We start from the raw sequence: 18,830 nt of genomic DNA, 5'->3' as shown, positions 1-18,830 counted from the left end.
TTTATGAAGTATTTGAGAACATATTTTTAAAAAATGAGATACAAAAGGAACTCCTTTATTTAAAAGTCACTATCTTAATAAGCTTCTTTAAAATAACTTACCTTATATTTGAGATGTAGCCATTTACACAGTTATTGAAGAAATCAGTATAAACGATACTAAAAGGCAGTTTTCAGGAGTAAATGAATCTGAGACTCTAAGACAAGCGAGCACGTTGAAATTAACTCGGAATTTGATTTTCTGCTCCAGTGATTCAGTGATTTATTATTTTATAGAGGTTTGGAAGAATTAATGAATTTCAAAATAGCTAATTTAACTTACTCAGCCATAGAATCTGGTGCAGCAATTAGAAGAAACTGGTTTTTCAAAATTTCTCTCCTCCATTACTTCCCTTTTCTTAATCTGGCCTCTCGATTAGCCACATATAGTTACGAAAGATATGATATGAGCCAGGATTTATGATGGTATGAAAACCATATACAATAAAGTCAATAAGAGAAGAAGGGATGATTTGATGCTGTCTCCAATGCTATGATAAAGAGAATTTAATGTATATATTTGTTGTTCTTACATCTACTTTTACTCCTACTACCAAAAAAGCCCTTCCATTTAACATTGTCATATAAAGTACTTTTTAGTTTATTTTTTTATGTGACTCAATAAAAACTTTTGTGAATTCTAAGTGCATTTCACTGGATATTAACCGCCCACATCCAATTTAACTGCCACAAACGTGGCGTCGGATGCAGCCGTCCCGGTGTTTACAGTCAGGGTGAGGATGACGTACTTGACTGACGAGAGGCCTGTACTCTGGGTGTGTTCTGAGCTCCTCTCAGAACTCCATTCATTCTAGATTCTTCAGGGAGGCTCATCAGTTGATGAATTACCCTTCTCTTTCCTTCCTCTTCTTACTCTGCCTGATGTCTTATTCATTTTCTGTCACATCCTCCAGAACAGAAGGGAAATAAAAATAAAACCCACTGACTCTCAATATTCATAATGAATTAATTATATCATCAATCACTATGGTATACTGACCATTTCTCTGGATCATTTTTCATTAGCAATAAAATCCTTTCAATTTATACTTCATAACTAGTATTTTCTACTTGAATGCGTAGCTTTAAAACAATGACTTGAAGAGCTAACTTTACACATTTCCAAATACAGTCAACATAACTGCAGCCATAAATGGACATTTTCTTAACCATTATAAATCTGTGCCTGACTGAACCACGTGTTGTGAATGAGCTGTGGTTCAGCACATCACGGAAAACCTCCCATCACTACTAGGAAGGGCTGAAAGCCGGAAGTGCGATCCACTGCATGAGAGTCAGGCAGCCCTTCGGGCCACTGGGAGTGTACAAAGTTATTCCCCATAACCACTGTGGACAAAAGTGTGAACAAGATAAAGCAGTATTTTGAAAATATTTTAATATTTGCCATTTTTGTTGCCTGTGCTATTAATATATACATGGACTTAGCAATAAATATACCACTATTACATAGAGTGCAATTACTTTTAGTATTCATAACTGGTTGAAATTAATGCTGCGTCAGCTCAAGAAATGAATAAATAAGTATCATGCCCAAATTCCAAACTAATGCTCCAGACATTACCATGAACAAAAACGATAAGATAAACATGTTGGGCATTATCTCTTTCAGCATGATTCCTGTAAACATAGCAAAGATCACCTTTCTCAGTCCTAACATTTTGTGACGGCTTTAAAAGAAGATATACAAATTCTATCATGTCTTTTTGCATAGAAAATGAATTGATCGTATTTTTAAATGCAGCTACCGTTCCGTGAAGTGTCTTCATCACACAGCACTTGTTTTCTGTATGAATTCAGAACTTTTGAGCAATAAAAGTGCTCTGCATACGTTTATAAAATATGCTTACTGGATTTAAAATTTAACAGGAAAATTTCCAAACAGGTCATGGTGATGATTCTAAAATATTCTGTACATAACATCCGGCTCCAGGAGGACACTGCCTCTCTGCAGCCCAACACAGTGTACGAATGTGAAGCACAGTGTTTCCCAGAAGTTCCCTTTAGGTTTTCCTCACGTCGGTGCCGAGGTGGCTAACGATGACGTTATGTATGCCACACGGACCGTTCTACTTGTTGCAAACAAGTAGAAGGGGGATGTGAGGACAAATTTAAAGTAGATAATAGAAAAAAACGGCAAAAATACAGTACATATGCTTTAAACAGTGCACTTTACAAAATAGTTTGCTTTATTCATATTCTTTCATAAAGTGCAATATAACTTAAAACAGAGACATTGTACCTTAATGTTCTGCAATAACCATTAAAACAAATTGCCAGGAAAGAGCAGTGCAAAATTAAAAACATATGTAGCTCAGCATGCATCTCAGATGGTCCCAAATATAAAGCCTGGGACCCTGAGTCCTTACAGCTCTTCTACTACTTTTTAGAAAAAGATTAATGAGAGCAGGTTATCATCATATGTAACCATAAAACAGCAATAAGTTAAAATCCTCTCTCATGAAATAAGTGTAGGCCACACATAAAATCCATCACAGAATCTTTTTGAACATAGACATTTTTCTCTGATAAGTCTGTTCAAAGGGCACAAATCTCTTCAAAACCCATATTATCCACAAGGCAAAGCAAAAGGCGCCACCAGCACAGTGGGGGTAACTCTCATCGGCAGACGTCTGAGAACCCGCCACTGGCTCTGTAAGCGGTTCGCATCTACCCAGTCCGCGTTAAATCTACAGGGGCCTCTGCTCTTTCCAGAATCGTCCCACTGGCATCACGCTGGGCCGCTCGACAGCGCGACGTGTGCTTGATTCACAGTAACATTCTCTGTCCAGTGCTTTGGGACAAGGAAAACCGACTGGGTTTTCCTGAAAACCCTCCCTAAGAGGCAGATTCCAATGAGACCAGGGGCCTCGTTTGTAAAAGCACAACCCACCACCGCAGGCGTCCGCCGAGGGACCGGCGATGCGGTGGCGCACCGGTCACATTCCTGCCACTCCTGTGCTCTTCAGTCGGAGAACTGGAAGAGGGTCTCGGGGTTACTGCTGTCCGCTGGGTTGCTGGGCTGCAGCGTCTTCGTGGGCGTGGTCTTCCCGTGAGAGTGGGAGGAGGAGGAGTGGGAGCTCTCGCTGGAGCTGCTGCGCGTCTCCGTGCTGGTGCTGGTCTTCTTCATCTTCCTTCTCTTCGCCAGAGGGGCCTTATCCACATTCTGAAGGCAAAACCCCTCCCTCTTGTACTTGTTAAAGGCCTGGGGGAGGAGAGAGGGAACAGTGATGAGGGTAAAAGGATCGAAGGTGTCTTGGCAATTATGACGTACAGAAGACAACTTAGGCTTGTCAACCACAGCTCCAAGTGGTTTGGGGAACACAGTCCTTAACTCCATTGTGTCCACACTTCCTCAGGGGTACAGTGGTTCGTGGGAAGATTTCTGAGGATGTGGCTTAATCGAGCCAACTGGGCCGTCCGGGAGTCATGACTAATGTATCACTCGACACTGGTGCTGCCTCTCAACTAAAAAACACTGGCCCCTGGAATTCCTGAAGACTGTCAGCAGCCCACCCCCACCCCCACTACTCTCACTAGTTCTGTGTCTGAGATGTACAATTCTGACCACAAAGTCCTGACACAGAGCAGACTCAACCCATGTGGGCCCCTGCTCTCCACTTCCAAGTCAACGCACTTGGGTGTATCTGGGCCACTCAGCGTACACAGAGAAGATCAGGACTACAAACCTCGGGCTGGCTTTCAGCTCACGGCAGCCTGTCTTTCCATTTCTTAGACTCAGGCTTAGGCACCACTGCGGTTGCCCAGGGCAACCTTGCCTCATATGTCACAGGGAAGATTTGGATCATCTGCTACAAATTCTTGCAGTTAATCCCTTTACACCTCACCACGTCCTAGTTCATTAACTTTTTAATCAATTTCTGCAGAGAAGAGGCGATGCGCTCCCTTCTTTCTCAAGGTCACCCCTCCAGAGGCAATTTCATTTCTCCTTCCCCCATCTGCTCCTCAGACGACTGTGTAAACGCATCTGCATCTGTGTGCTCAGTGTGCAGCCCCTCGATGCCTCTCCCACCACGCAGTCAGGGCCCACTGCCAAAGAAGCTCCTGCCCATCTCCAGGATGATGAGGTGCAAAATGGTTGTTGAATGAACAAACCTTCACACGCGCCTTAGCCCCTAATGTTTACTTACAGTTTTTAAAGGAAACGATTTAACTTATTTAAGAGAAAAAAGTTCTAATATTTTTTAGGACATTGTTTTCATGACCTACAGAAAATCTTCAACTATTCGAATATCAGATACTGCCTTATCTCACAAACTCATTCTGAATGTCAAGTACGAATATTGTGGGTCAGCAGTGACTCTGGGCCCCCATGCACCTTCTGTTTATAAATGCGATTATATCATGGTGGGGTTTATAAAAACACACCTAAAATGAAAAGAGCACTCATTTTAAATGTATTACTACGAGTGTGTCTCTGAGGTTATGGAGCCTCTGATTGTCCTCTTCAAACCCCCTGCGCGTGTGCAGCACGGGTGCTTACGTGGAAGGTCGCTTTCACACAGGTGTGCACGGCAGCCCCGGAAGAGCCCAGGATGTCGGGCGTCATCAGAGGGTTGGAGGACAGCTGACTGCCATCCTGAAGCCATTCATTGTATCTCAAGCCAGACATTTTAAGCCTTTTATTTGGATCAACTGTGAGAAGTCCTGTGGAAGTAAACAAGAATTTTTATTTTATAATCTGCCATTTCAAACATAGTTTAAAATCAGCCTCAGATGTAAATCTCAATTACACTCGCATGACATGATGGTTTCTCTAAGGCTTCGACCTCGAACAAAAATAATTACCTTTTCATATGCATTTAAATCCCCTAGTGAATACTGGATACTAATGAAAAAGCCCACAACAGCCTGTCTCTAGGAGGCTGCAGGCTAACTGACTTCTCAATCAGGAGAAAGGAACCACCCCACCCAGACTCCCAGCGGGGACTGGGTGAACTCCAAACGAAGGAGTGCCTAGACCTAGTACATTCTCGTACTAACATTTTTTTCTTAGTCCGGGCGTGTAGTAAGGCCTAGAGAAATGGGGATGGAGACTCAAAGGGGACCCTGGGAAGCGTCCAGAAGATGAGTCCTGGGGCAAGAGAGAAGCGGACTCCTGATGAGGGTGCCCAGGGATTCAGAAGAGCACGTGGACAGGCACACAGGAAGCGCAGCCCAACTGAGGAACTGCTGAGTTCCGCAACAGCAGAGGGACGGTGACACCAAGCAGAGGCAGGCAGGGTCAGGTCACGAAGGGCCTTGAACTTTGAATGCTCGGGAGTTTGACCCGAGTTAATGGATTCTCTAAAGGACTTTACAGAACAGAGGCATGAACATATTTGGACATCAGGAAGTTCCCTCCGCCAGTCGATGATGGGCAGGTAAAGTCAGAGGAAGTGAGACAAGCTGAAAGGATGTTGTAGGACCTCGAGAGAGAAATGGTGACAAGGGCTATGGCGGCAGCCATGTGAATGGGGCGGGGATGGCGAGGAGGAACGCCAAACCTGCAGGACCCAGGTACTGGCTGTGGACGGCCAGGAGGGCAGGGACCCAGGACAGCGGCTGGAAGGTGAGAGAGGGAGGTGGGAGGTGGCGAGGGTTGGGGGAAAGGAGGGTAAAAAGGTGCGGGTGCGATTTGGAGGTGCCAGACTGGGGTGCAGCTGGCTCCAAGTGCTAGTGTATGTGGTGACTGTGGGCAGGAGGATGGAAGGAGAATGTTCTGGAAGAAGAAAAGGCTCAACACAGTGGCCTGGACACCTTTCGGGACGGGGATTCCTTGAACAACTAACGCGTGTGATGGCGGGGACCCACCTCAGTCGCTGCACATCACACACAGTGTTCGATTTTCTTAGAGTCTTACCTTGGATCAAATCTTTAGCTTCTTGGGATACATTCTTCCAGGCTTCTCCTTCAAAGGAGAAATCTCCCTTTTTTATTTTCTTCATGATTTCCGCTGCGCTGGTACACGTCAAACTTTTGTCATGAGATTGGAATGGAACTTGTCCAGACAACATTGTATACTACCGAGAAAAAAAAGGACAAAATAGAATGTTTTGTTCAATAGTTTATGATGATTGGGATTATTGGGTTTAAAAGACTGCCTGGCTCCTATCACTGAAACAACCAACACATTTCAGAGAGTTGTAAACAAAAAGGAATAGCTTCTTCTGATAACGAGATTTAAAACCATTTTTATAACTGCTTAGAACAAGAATTAAAGGAGGAAATCCAGCTGTCTCAAAAGATGGCATGAAGGTTAAAGAAACTTAAAGACAAAAGAATCCTGAATAACTATTTTTTCTCTCTGATTCCACACATCATTTCCTTGGGATATTAACTGTGGATAAGAACTTTAAAATTTTTTTATACGTATCCTTCCTTCTTTATTTTGTTCATTACTATCCCCACTTTAACTTTATTTTTCTCATTGTGTCAAATACAATGACTTCTCTACCGTCACCTTGTTTCACTATAGCCACGGGTTTGGAAATTTTACATGGAAGGTTTTATCCTTCAAAATGTCAACAGAGTTCTTTACATATTTTGGAGATTAAATCCTTGTCTGAGGTATCACTGGCAAATATGGCTGTTTCTCTTATTTTCATACTGTTTTCTTTAGCTGTGCAGAAGCTTTTTATTTTGATGAGATCCTGTTTATTCTTTCCTTTATGTCCCTTGCTCTAGGGGACATATCAGTGAAAATGTTGCTGTAATATCTGAGATTTTCCTGCCAATGCTCTCCTCTAGGACTTTAATGATATCATGGTGTATATTTAAGTCTTTTATCCACCTTAAATTTATTTTGGTGTATGGTGTAAGTTGGTGCTCCAGTTTCATTTGGTTCAACTTTTTAATGAAAAAAAGTCAACAGAGAAACCAAAAGCCAAGGCTTGTCTTTGTTGCAGAGGCTGCATCTTTGAAAGTGACCCTTAATCTGGCGGAGGCTGTGCTCCCTGCTCGAGGGCTTGTCGGGTGGAGGGAGCCGTGAGCTGGTGGTCAGGAGGGAGTGTCTGGGCACAGACCAGGGAGAGCTGAGTGGGGCGAGGAGGGTGGAGGTGTTGGTTAGTTAGGAAGGGTCGCAAAGGGTGGTGTCTCTGTTTCCACCCCAGGGCTGAGTGGGACCTACGGAGGCATCCCAGGGACCCAGCAGGAATAAGCTGTTGTTCTGTTCTGGCCACCTGTCTGACAGGCAGGCGCACCCCCACGATGGCAGAGACAGTGAAGCAGCTCTTACACACTGGCTCAGAAAAGATGGGAATTCCCAGGCAGGATAGTAAAAATAACACAAAAAAGGAAAACCGAGAGCTACAACCCAGCAGTGGCCTACAAAGCCTAATTAAGAAGAATGGGAGGCACGGGACTGAAACACAGACAGAGAGGAGAAACTTGACCCCCTGAGGCTACCTGAGACCAGGTGGCTTTGGGCAAATCTGGACTTTCTGAAAAAGAAAGTTGTGCCTGAGAATAAAAACGATACTCATGAAACTGGAGAGTCTGAAAATAGAAGACAAGGAGAAGAAACCTGTTTCGAATTTCAAGCAATATAATGAGAAAAATATTTGTTCTAAAGAGGGGAATGCTAGAACATCTATAGAACAAAGACAACTTTAAAGAGCCCCAAACCTCCTAAACCTGTGGCATGGAGGAAGGAAGGCTGCAAGGGATGGGACTGAACGAGTCCTCGGGGTAGGAGAAACCGCCCTCCATTCCTCTCCGCAGTCCCCTCGCTGACCCCTGCCTCCACCTGCCTCTTCCACGCGCCTTCTCTCCGCCGTCCTTCAGGCAGACACACAGTCACATTTATGCTCCGGACTCTCACCCAACATGCCCCTGCGCGAACTCCTTCCCTGGCTCCCCCGCAGCCGCCCCTGGGGCCCCGGCTCCTGTAGTTCCCGGGCTCCAACCCCACTTTCCCTGCCAATGGTTCTTCTGCCTCCCTGTAACTTTGCACAAGCTACTACATCTCCTTAGAATGCCATTTGCTTTCTTTAGCTGGCCAAGTCCCACCCCTCTAACTAGGGTCTCTGTCCTCTGTCATCATTACAGCAGAGAGAAGACATGTAGTACAGAAGGGGAGAAATGAGCTTGACAGCCAGACAATCCTAGCTTCAAACAGTGCTTTTTTATTTACTAGCTTGGGCAAATCAGTCCACCTCTCTTAGACCTATAGATAACATGAACTAAATCAAGCAATCCACGGTGCTTGGTAACAAGCAGTAGCCAGCTCACTCACACACTCCCTCTCCGTCCCAGCCTCACCCCATTCATCCCTTCTTCCTCTTCCTCTGGCTGGATGGCGGTAGGGACCCCCATTCCCTATGGCAAGTGGGGTGGAACCATGCGACTTCAAAGCCCCTCCAAAGGTCTGCTTTCTCAGTCTCTGCTGGCACCAACTATCTTGGGTTCCTCAGAAAGCAGAGTCTACAGCAAAAGCTTCTACACAATTACATCACTAAAGAGCACAGTCTGTGAGGAGGAGGAACTGAACACGGGGACAGCCTACACACCACAGGAACTGCAGCCCATGGCTACAGTGGCCAGCAGGGCTCAGCTGCCACGCTGAATGTGGTATGAGTCAGCATGGCTCTGGCACTGATGAGCGCCTACTCACCTGGTCACTGCATTCTTCTTGGTTCCCTTCAGTGGGAAAGGTCAAAGCAGTAGGTCTCCAAGGGCAAGGGCAGCACTCGCTGTCTGACCCGAGAGCTGCGTTGCCTTTCCTGCTCTGCTATCCTAGTCTGCAGGGCCCTGATCGTCTTGACACGCTCAGAAACCCCTGCTCGTTCTCTATGTTGCTGTCTTCCCCAAATGAGACCTGGTGAGCGGAAGCCAGCAGGTACCCTGAGTCCCTGTAAGACACGCATGCCCGAGTGAGGAGGTAAACTGCAAACATTCGGGGGACTGTCGCCTTGGTAAAGAGTTTAGAGCACCAATGGCCGGGGCACAGAGATGCCCCCTCTGAAAGACAGACTGCTGTACCTCGTCCCACTAGGAAAGGAGCGCAGGGCTTAGTGGCTTCCTTGGATTCAGGCAGAGGCGTACACTGCAGCTGAGAACACTGCTCCAGTCCCTCTGTCGGGTGACTCAGCACACTACCAGCTTCAAGCGCGGCCCAGAGTAAGGAGGGTTTTGTTGTAGCTGTCACAGAAACTGTCTACTACTGAGGCCGTAGGACCTGGCAGACACGACTGTGCTAGAAGATCTGTGCGAGATGCGAGTGCTGTAGGGGCTCCAGCAACTCAGAGGGCGGGGTCCGGGTCGAACAGGATTTGTGTCCTTGCCAAAAGCCACCCCAGGGAGCCTGCTCACTCGCTCCCCAAGTATGAGAGGAGAGGGTATGTGAGAACACCACCACGCGGGCCCCTTCACAGCGGATTTCCCAGCGTCCAGAACTGTAAGAAAATAAATGTCTGTTGTTCAGCCAAGCAGGGTGCAGTGCTTCCTTACGGCAGATATGGCGGATGCAGCCCCGAGCAGACGCAGGCAGCGTGTGAGCTCCATTTCAGTTAAGGTCCTGGTTGTCCCAACGGGGGCCCCACATCCATGAGGTGGACTGGGTGTAATCAAAGCCACGTGACATTATGCGGCGCATCTTCCTGATGTATTTGTTTTATTCAGTGAGGGTAGTATCATTAACTTTATAGTAAAATACCCACATTAGTGTGAATTAGATTCAACATGCAAAAGATTTGTAAGGCCACCGATTTCTAAGGCAAATCAGGAGACTCCAAATACACCATGTGCTTGCCGTGGGGGGTTCGGGCTGTGTATCTGGATCCTCTGGTGATAATCATTCATTCACCTGGAAGTGCCTGCGGAGACCTCTGTTTTCTTGACAGTTTAATGGTTCACTTTATTTTTCGTCTGCATTTCATTATGTATCTCTAAAAGGCAAGGATTTTAAAAAACCACAACCATAATACCATTATCCACCTAAAAAATATGAGCAGTAATTCCTTCGTATAATTTAATATTCAATCAATATTCAAAATTCCCCATTTGTATTATATGTGCTGTGTATCATAATTACATCGGTATGACTTAGATTTAGTTTGAATTTAATAAATAGAATTGAAATTAGAATTTGCTTGAATCAGAGTTCAAGTTAAATGCAAACACTGTTTGTGAAGTGTCTTTTAATCTACAGATTCCCACACTGCGTTTCCTTATCATTAATTGGCTGGGAACTGGGTTGCTTGCCCTGTAGAACTTTGTGGAGTCGGGCTACTGTGACTGCTCCTGTGGCACCGTTTCACCGGTTCTTTGTCCCCTGTTTCTCTGGAACACGTGACAGTTGGATCCAGAGAGCAGCACGGCTTCCGCCGGTCCCACCACACACAGTGACTTCCGTAGATACGGCCCTGGAAGCTGGAAAACACCTGCCTGCATGTCTAAGGCGCTCTTCTGAATGAAACCTTAGAAAGGATAATGGTTATAACTGGCTCTATTTAAAGTAAGGGTTCTTTTACAAGGGGTAATCCTGTATTATTTAAAGAAACAAAAGGCTCTTTTTTATTTAGACCTATTTTTTTTTCAGGAGAGTGCTACTACTGTTTTTAAAGTCCTTAAATAAAACTCTCAAATCGATAGAGGTTAGCTGTTTATTTTTATTTTAAAAATCTGATTCATAAATATGTATTTTTAGTTTGAAAATTATAAGCAATGACTTAAAATGACTAAAATGGAAACCAAATAAAGCTTAAAATGAAAAAGGAACCGTCCTGCAAGAACACCTGGCTAGCCCTTAGAAAAAAGAGGCTGCCACCAAAATAAATCCCAGATGGAGTGCAGATTAAGGCGCAAAAATAAAACAGAATTCCAGAGGCGCATTTAGGAGAATCAAATTTCACGTCAGTCTTAGACTGACAATCCGACGTCAAAGCTGGGCACCATAAAGGCACAGACTGACACATCTTACTACATATAAAAAAAACTTTTCTATTTAAATCCCTCTAAAAACAAAATTAAAATCCCATATTACTATACACAAAGTTTCAAAAAAATGACAAGCCAGAAAAAATTTTTCCAATATTAATGGCAGGCAAAGGATTAAAATCCTTAACAGAGCTTTAACATTTAATAAGAAAAAGTTCCCACAGGAACTTGGGCAAAGCTCAGAGATGGCCATTCATAAAAGAAAAGTCCAGAGGCCCACGTACCTGAGAACGCGCTCCGACAACGTTCATCACAGATGTGCACGCGAGGGGCAATGACAGGGAGTATTTAAGACTAAATTAAAGAGTCTTCCTTGTGTTTGCAGACAGTTCACGAGAACATGGTATGAAAATCCCTACCAGAAGGAAATCTAGGGATAGATTTCAAAATAAAGATGTATATGCCCTTCCCCTAGAAATTATTCTAAACAAATAATGAGACAAATATAAGCACATACATAAAAATATTAATTTGTATAGCTGAAAATCCATGAAAAATTGGAAAATGCTAACTTCTCATCAGTAAATGGTTAAGTGAACTTCTGGGACTCAAACCACGTGTACAAGCATACTATAGTCTCATTTCTTAAAAAGATTTTATTTGTTTACTTTTAGAAAGATGGGAAGGGATGGAGAAAAAGGGAGAGAAACATCAGTGTGTGAGAGATACATCGACTGGTCTCACATGCCCCCAAATGGGGGCCTGGGTTGCAGGCCAGCCAGGCACGTGTCCTGACTGGGAATCGAACCAGCGATCCTTTGGGTTGCAGGCCAGCACTCAATCCACTGAGCCACATCAGCCAGGGATATAATCTCATTTTTTAAAAAACCCAAGTATATATGCATGTTACGTAGAAAAAACTTGTAAGGAGTCCACAGTATGTTGGGGGCAGGGGAGGGAGATGGAGAGCTTACACCGCACCACCTGTGTATGATGAGGTTGTGAGTGATGCTGTACCTTCTTCTTTCTGTGTTGTCTGAAAGTATCTCTCTAAGATGATGCATTACAAATTACAAGCATGAAAAGTTAAGCAATTTTGAGAACAAGCATGCTGAGGTTTCGCTAGCTTAATGTTCTGTTTCTGATCACTGCGGCCAAGGACGTTTTGTGGAAAGCATGCTTACCACAATTATTATGAGTTACTATAAACATTCCTAATTTTATCTATTAGTTTGTTAATTTATCCTAAATGATATTCTTTAGTTACAGTTTTGGTCTCAAAACCTGAAAGAATATATTTGTAATGTCTTTCTATTTAGTCATTTGCTATTTTCACACTATAGTATGCATAGCTTTTGAAAATATACTATTCTTAAAAAAAACAATATATAACTCTTATTTACATAAAACACAGCTGCCTTGAATATTTCTGAGTAAAACAAAATCTAAATGCCTACATTTTCTCCAGTGCAAATTTTAAGAAAGGGAAACAGTCTTCTGTCCGGCCTCTGAGTGAAAAGGAACCAATGTGGCCCATTTTCTCGGGAATTTGGGGAAGGCGGCAAAGAGAGAGGTGGGCACAGAGGACAGGGGAGAGCGGACCGGGCCTGGTGGCTCTGCGGGAGTGAACTCACCAGAATGACGCCCAGGCTCCAGAGGTCGCAGGACTCGTCGTAGCCGTTGTGGTTCAGGAGCTCGGGCGCGGCGTAGTGCAGGGTGAAGCAGGGCGTCTTGAGAGGCTGGTTATCCGGCGGCTTTAAGCGGGCAAACCCGAAATCAATGATTTTAATTTCCAAATTGTCATTTTCATCAGTGAACAACAAATTCTGCAAGGTACAAACACTGACATCAGTCTCTCATTAAAATGTCACGGGACTGGGTGAAGCCATTTATGTGAGTTTCGTACTGACACCAGCATCAGACACAGCGAGGCTCTGGGGGGGGGCTGGGCTGGACGTCAGTGTGTCGGTGTAGCTCTACCCTCTGCTTTGTAACGTTTCTCGTTATTTCAGTGTTGCAAAGTCACGGGAAACGTGTTCGACGGCATGGCATCTCGTCTGCTGTCAGGGCCTCTGTCTACGCTTCTCTGGAACTCGGCCTTTGTGTTCTACTTCCTCCACCAACCTCCCTTCCTAGAGGGCACGTGAGAGCCTGCCCTCCATTCAGGGACCGTGCCACCACGCCACCAAACTGAGGTTAAGACTTGATACATTTCTCTGAGTACCGTTTACACCTCCTTCCTGGCACGTACCACCCTGTGCATTACCAGTCTGATGTCTTCATCCCCATTAGACCATAGTTTCACCTCATTTACAACTGCATCTGAGGGTCCTGCATAGTCGTATAATAGGTGCTTTATAAATGTGTCCACTGAACAAAGTCATAGATAAATAGTTATATAAGACTTAGTACAGCCCAGTAGAGAAGACATGGTGGAGACACACATTTCAGAACTCTCTTCTCCAAAACAGTTAATACTTAAACATTTCTTATGCTCATGGATATTATACCTCAATTATTCAGAACCCACTGTTACTCTGAATTGTTCATCCACTAAGGCTCTTGATCACTAAGGTTTTACTGCACTACTCTTTGTGATGATCACATCCTAATAAATGCTAACTGCGCTGATGCACAATCTTCATTTTTATTAGCATATCAAGCTAGTCCCACAATAAGTAAATCTGACTATATTGTCTTAAGACATCCTAACAAAACCTGTTATACCTTTAATGTTCACTAAATTATACCCCAGCTCTTGCTTTGCTAACATTATTCTAACCAGAATTTTAAAAAATGCATCATAAGAAGGCTTATTGATACAAAGAAGAAAAATCTTCCAAGCCTTTTATTCGAAAGTTAAGTAAAGTAAGAGGGACAAAAAAACAAACTGAAAAGTGTTTGAGGCTTCCCCACAATTGAAGTCCTAGGTAGGTAGGGTTCACGAATGTGCACTTGGGAGACATGACCTTGGGAGACGTGACCTTGGGAGCGCAGTCGCTCTGCGGGGCAGGCGCCGTGCTGCAGGCAGAGCAGCGAGTCGAGCACGCCTGGTCCCCGCTGTCACTGAGCCCACTAGATCTTTGAGAAGGACTTCAGTTCAGTCCTCATTAAGAACGGCAGTGGGCTTCCTTGATACTAGTCCTTGAAGGAGAGGGTGCAGGAGGGTGTCCACAGGCAGGAACAGGAGGGAGCAGCCACTGTATCTCCTTGCATTCTCCCCTTGAGTTCTGCTTGAAACTAATTTCATACAATTTTTCTTAATCTTTCAGGAGTATGGGAACCAACTTCAAAAACACAAAGCAGTTTACTAAGAATATCAGCCAGCTTCTAAATTTATCTGCTGCTCACCTAGAATTTAGAATTTTGCCTACAAAGAAAATGGATGCCACATAAACATCTACCCAAAGATTCATAATCTAATCTTAAAATGCTATATCCCTGGGAAAAGTAGTACATTTTTAGTTCGAAAACAATATACTCTGCCATTTAAAAGTCAAAGCAAAAGCTCTTTATGAAAATGTTAGTACAAAGGTACATTTTCATTTCTCCAAAATATATTTTGATTTAGGGTTATAATTGTAGAATGTCCTAAAAAACCTAACAAGCCTTCATTTCGAATGACTATGTGAAAGGAAAGTTTTATAACAAACAAGGAGAATTATCAGTAAAATAGGAAGGCAAACTGAATTCTGCTCAGAGGACAGTTGCATCATTTGAGACTCATGAGATGACAGATGGCCAGTTATCAAAGAATAAAACATGTGAAAACGAATTCTATAATCACGGAACAGATCTTCTCAATTAAAAACTACATGCTTGTTCCTTGTCTACAAAGAAAACATTTAAGTGGTGTGCTTTCACGTTTAAAAATAGCCACCTAATCTCCATGCACAGGGCACCATACTTTTAGTGGGCGTGTGTAGGAGAGTGAGAACTGTGACGAGGGAAGCAGAGGGGTAGCTATCACAGTTGCAAGTTCATAAAACAAACTCATTTTTTATTAACCACTAGTAATGTGAATAACAGTAATAGAAACTACATAGACTGAAGTTTAAATACTGTAGGAATCACTTATGTTTGAATACACATAATTCCACTTTAAAAAGCATCTCTTCCAGCCCTGGCTGGTGTAGCTCAGTGGATTGAGCACAGGCCTGCAAACCAGAAAAATCATCTCCTCCTACCAAATACCCAAGATACTTAAATAAAAGCCAAAAATGCTGTTTTTTGAGAAATATTCTTTTGTGGTCTAACACCAAGTAAATTATTTTAAATATAACTGAAAATGCATTACAATCACGCGGGTAATTAAAAATAATGGTCTATTTTAAGTAGGAAATAGTGTGATTCTGCAGACAGCAGAGGATGGTTCATTGTTATTATTTCATAAATCAGAGGGTTTGCTTTTAAATTTTCATTCTTATTTTGATGATTTTCTAAAAGGAAGGAACTTTCTTATTTTTGATATTAAAAAAGAATCATTCTAGCATTAGAACCTCCTTTACTAACCTTTTCAAAGAAATGTGAAGCTGTTACTCCTGCATTGCCACACAGTCCCATAAATCTCACAGTACGTGAGCAAGGAAAGCACATATGTGGATGGCGTGAGTAATTAAACAAGACAACTCTTGGTGCTTTAATACTTAGAACAGAAGTACATACACTCCTATTCATTAGCTAATCGATTTGATTACAAATGTGAAAAACAAGGTTTCAAAATACACCATTAAAAAACCCCTCTAAAATAATATACATATAGAAGGAACATTATTTTCTGCTACAAAAATTTCCACTGCTATTTTTAGTCTACAACTGTTGCATAAAGTATTTCTTCCATAAAAGGCTCTCACACTTACAAATATAACCTCGAGATGATCAGCTGGCAAAAAAAGACAAATTTACTTGAGACTGAAATAGAAAAAATAATCCCAGAAACATGATATTTCCAAGTTTCTATTTAGCAGAAAGCCCTGACAAAAAAGCCCGCACGTGTCTGGGGACATTTAGTAGCGAGGCCGATGCAAGGACACGGGAGAGTGCGCCCGCCGTACCTCGGGCTTCAGGTCCCTGTGCACCACTCCGACGTCGTGCATGTGGCTCACAGCGGACACGAGCCTCCGCATGATGTAGCTGGCTTCCGTCTCGCTGAAGTGCTTCTTCTTCTTGATGCGCTCAAACAGCTCGCCCCCGTTCAGGAGTTCCATCACTAGGAAAGTATGAAGCTGGGAAAGGAAGGGGAAGAATGTGGAGGGCCTTAATGAAGAAGAGTGTCTGAGCATATAAAACATTTACTGACTACTGACGATCACCAATACATTTAAATGATTCTTTGTTAAAATGATCAACAGCAATCCTTTTATTTAGAAGAAAGAGCTGAAGCATAATGTGGCTTTTTTAGAATTCTATTTTGGTGATGGAAAATTTCAAGTACTGCAGCAAAGTCTTTATATATTCTTTTCCTGACTAATTCTTTCATTTGAATTCCATTGCAACCCCCTCTACCAAGTTTACATATCTTTCCTGTTAACGTGTGATCTAGCACTGATACTGTGAAATTAGCTGCTTTAAATAATATACGAGATTACTGACAGTCACTCTTTGAAAGGCACTGTTTGGTGATGTCACTTCAAACCTCCTGCTAGGGCTTTACACGTGACTTTCAGGGCTCTTGTCGTCACCCGCGGCAAAGACCCACTGCTCACTGTGGGTTTATTTTTAATAACTTCTTTTGGTCCCAATGGCATTATCTTTATTAATCAGTTACATATACTGAATACTTACTATCCTTTCCACAAAGAAAATAACATAGCTATTGAAAGTGAAGGAATTATATTGGCTCTCAAAGAAATGCAAATGATTTTTAAAATATATCAACTCTATTCAAATTCAGGTGCTATGCATTATAGCACCAACATCACTCAAAAAACAAAATAGAATGTTTTCCTTTGAATTAGAAAATCCAGAAAACTTGCTTCATAAAAAAGATAATCATAAATACATCATCCGGCACCTATTGAGCAAATTGTAAAGGGTGAACAACCCTTTTAGTAACAGAACTGTTCTCACTCAGGCTACCAGCGATCAAGCCAATTTGAGTTTCTACATCAGACAAGTAAGGTCAAAGTTGAAGGTGTGTTACAAGCACATGCCTGTGATCTTTAAAAAAAAATGGAGAGCAATACTACCCTATAGTGGCTCAAAAGATAGGTATAAGAGTCAAACCCAGATTTGAAGGCCAGTTCTCCCACTTATGACATTGGGGACATTAGTTTACCTCCATGAACTAACTTTAGAACCCTATACAAATAAAATACAGGTAACAATGACAAAATGTGTATGAGGTAGCTTGAATAATGGCCCTCCAAAGATGCCCATATTCTACTCCCCAGAACCTGTAGGTGTCACCTTACATGGTAGAGGGACTCTGCAGTTATGGATAAGGATCTGGAGGTGAGGAGAACGTCTCAATTACCCATCAGAGTCCACAGTGTGAGATGGGACTATGGGAACGAGAGAGGGGAGGGATCCAGGGAGGGGTGACCAGCTAAGGAACGCGGGGCAGTCTCTAGAAGCTGAAAAAGGCAATTGAACAGGCTGTCCCCTTAGGGCCTCCAGAAGGAGCCAGCCCTGCTGACACCCGACTTTCCACTAGTGAGACTGTCAGATGATACACCTGTGCTGTGGCAGGTTTGTGGTGACGTGCTGCCAACAGGAAATGAATACAGTGGTAAAGCACGAATCACGGCACAAAATGAACAGCACCGCAGCATGACTGGAGGCTGGGGTCCCGCCCACATTCCAGTCCACCACTAGTTGGAACCAAGACTGCATGGGTTGGGGACAGTCTAGACGATTGTCACCATCATGGATGAAACCCAGGATATCAACTGCATGTTCGAATGAAAACATATTTATACTAGTACCTATAAGATTACACCATGAGATCATTTATACCCTAGTAACTTTTGAATATAAAAAGAGCAAATAATAAATATAACGTGTGACATAAAACATTAGGGATGCAGTTCCTGCAATCTGACATTAGCCTGAATGCCTTTGGCCAGTCCCCTGACTGACATGCGAACCATTCTCAGCAGGAGCTTGCCCAGGCCCTTCCTAAGCCCCCGCCGTGGATGGGGGACACACCACCTCCACCATAGCCGATGAACCCAATTATGTGGAGGCAGTAGAGGAGTGGGAAGAGCATTTCCTACCGAGTTCTTGCCACAAATGGCTACGAGAACCAAAGGGCGAGAAGACAATATTCTTGCTCACCCACCTGATGTGAAAACTGGGCTGTGGAGCAAAGTAATTAAATGCTTGCTCTGAAGTTGGGCTGTTTGGGTTCGGACCCCAGCACTTGGACATCCAGACCGTGGGACCCTGCTGCTTAACTTCCCTGAGTTGCAGTTCTCTTACCTCCCAGAGCTGCTGTAAGGAGTGACTAAGATAACTTTAGAGTGTCTGGTACACTGCCTGGGCCACGTGAGACATGACAGTCAAGAGCGGAAGTTCTGACGGTCATGCTGCTGCCGCCGCCTGGTTTCACCAAGATGAACCGCTGAGGGTGCGGCACTTGGGGAAATGTCAGTGCGGGAGAGAAGTGGGCCACAGCTCTCCTAGACATGCATGTCACAGCAGCACAAGGACAGAGCCCAGGACCAGAGACTAGGCTTTCCCACAAGATTTTTACTGAACTGCTGTGACCTTAGACTAGTCCTGTGACCCTCCTGGATCTCAGCTTCCTCGTGGGTAAGACCTGATCATTTTAGCTCTGTGCCCAGCACGGTGTCCTGAGTGGGCTGTGTCATCCCACCGGCCCCGGAGGAAAAGATAACTGCAGTGCAGCAACTGCTGCCATGGAAGACACAGTGGGGACCTGGGGAGGACACA

At 43.6% G+C, this 18,830-nt stretch overlaps 1 protein-coding gene across 5 annotated transcripts in view; it reads right to left on the bottom strand.

The window, feature by feature from the left end:
• Nucleotides 1–1,128: 1,128 nt before the first annotated feature.
• RPS6KA5 (ribosomal protein S6 kinase A5) overlaps nt 1,129–18,830 on the bottom strand; it is a 126,285-nt gene continuing 108,583 nt past the window's right edge. For 3 of the 5 annotated variants that reach the window (XM_053666092.1, XM_037130403.2, XM_053666094.1), the window contains 5 exons: nt 15,989–16,159; nt 12,569–12,760; nt 5,920–6,079; nt 4,561–4,724; nt 1,131–3,261 (listed from right to left, as the gene is read on the bottom strand). In XM_053666092.1, the coding sequence (XP_053522067.1) occupies nt 3,022–3,261; nt 4,561–4,724; nt 5,920–6,079; nt 12,569–12,760; nt 15,989–16,159 (927 nt within the window). In that variant the 3' untranslated portion in view covers nt 1,131–3,021. Of the gene's footprint in view, nt 3,262–4,560; nt 4,725–5,919; nt 6,080–12,568; nt 12,761–15,988; nt 16,160–18,830 lie in introns of all 5 variants that reach the window. The other 2 variants (XM_037130404.2, XM_053666095.1) reach the window with 2 other exon arrangements.

The sequence above is a fragment of the Artibeus jamaicensis genome, unplaced genomic scaffold, assembly GCF_021234435.1.
Source record: "Artibeus jamaicensis isolate MK-2021 breed Jamaican fruit bat unplaced genomic scaffold, CSHL_Jam_final contig_444, whole genome shotgun sequence".
In the NCBI taxonomy this organism is placed as follows: domain Eukaryota; kingdom Metazoa; phylum Chordata; class Mammalia; order Chiroptera; family Phyllostomidae; genus Artibeus; species Artibeus jamaicensis.
Note: the sequence above shows the minus strand (reverse complement) of the source record. Positions and strands in the feature narration are given on the sequence as shown.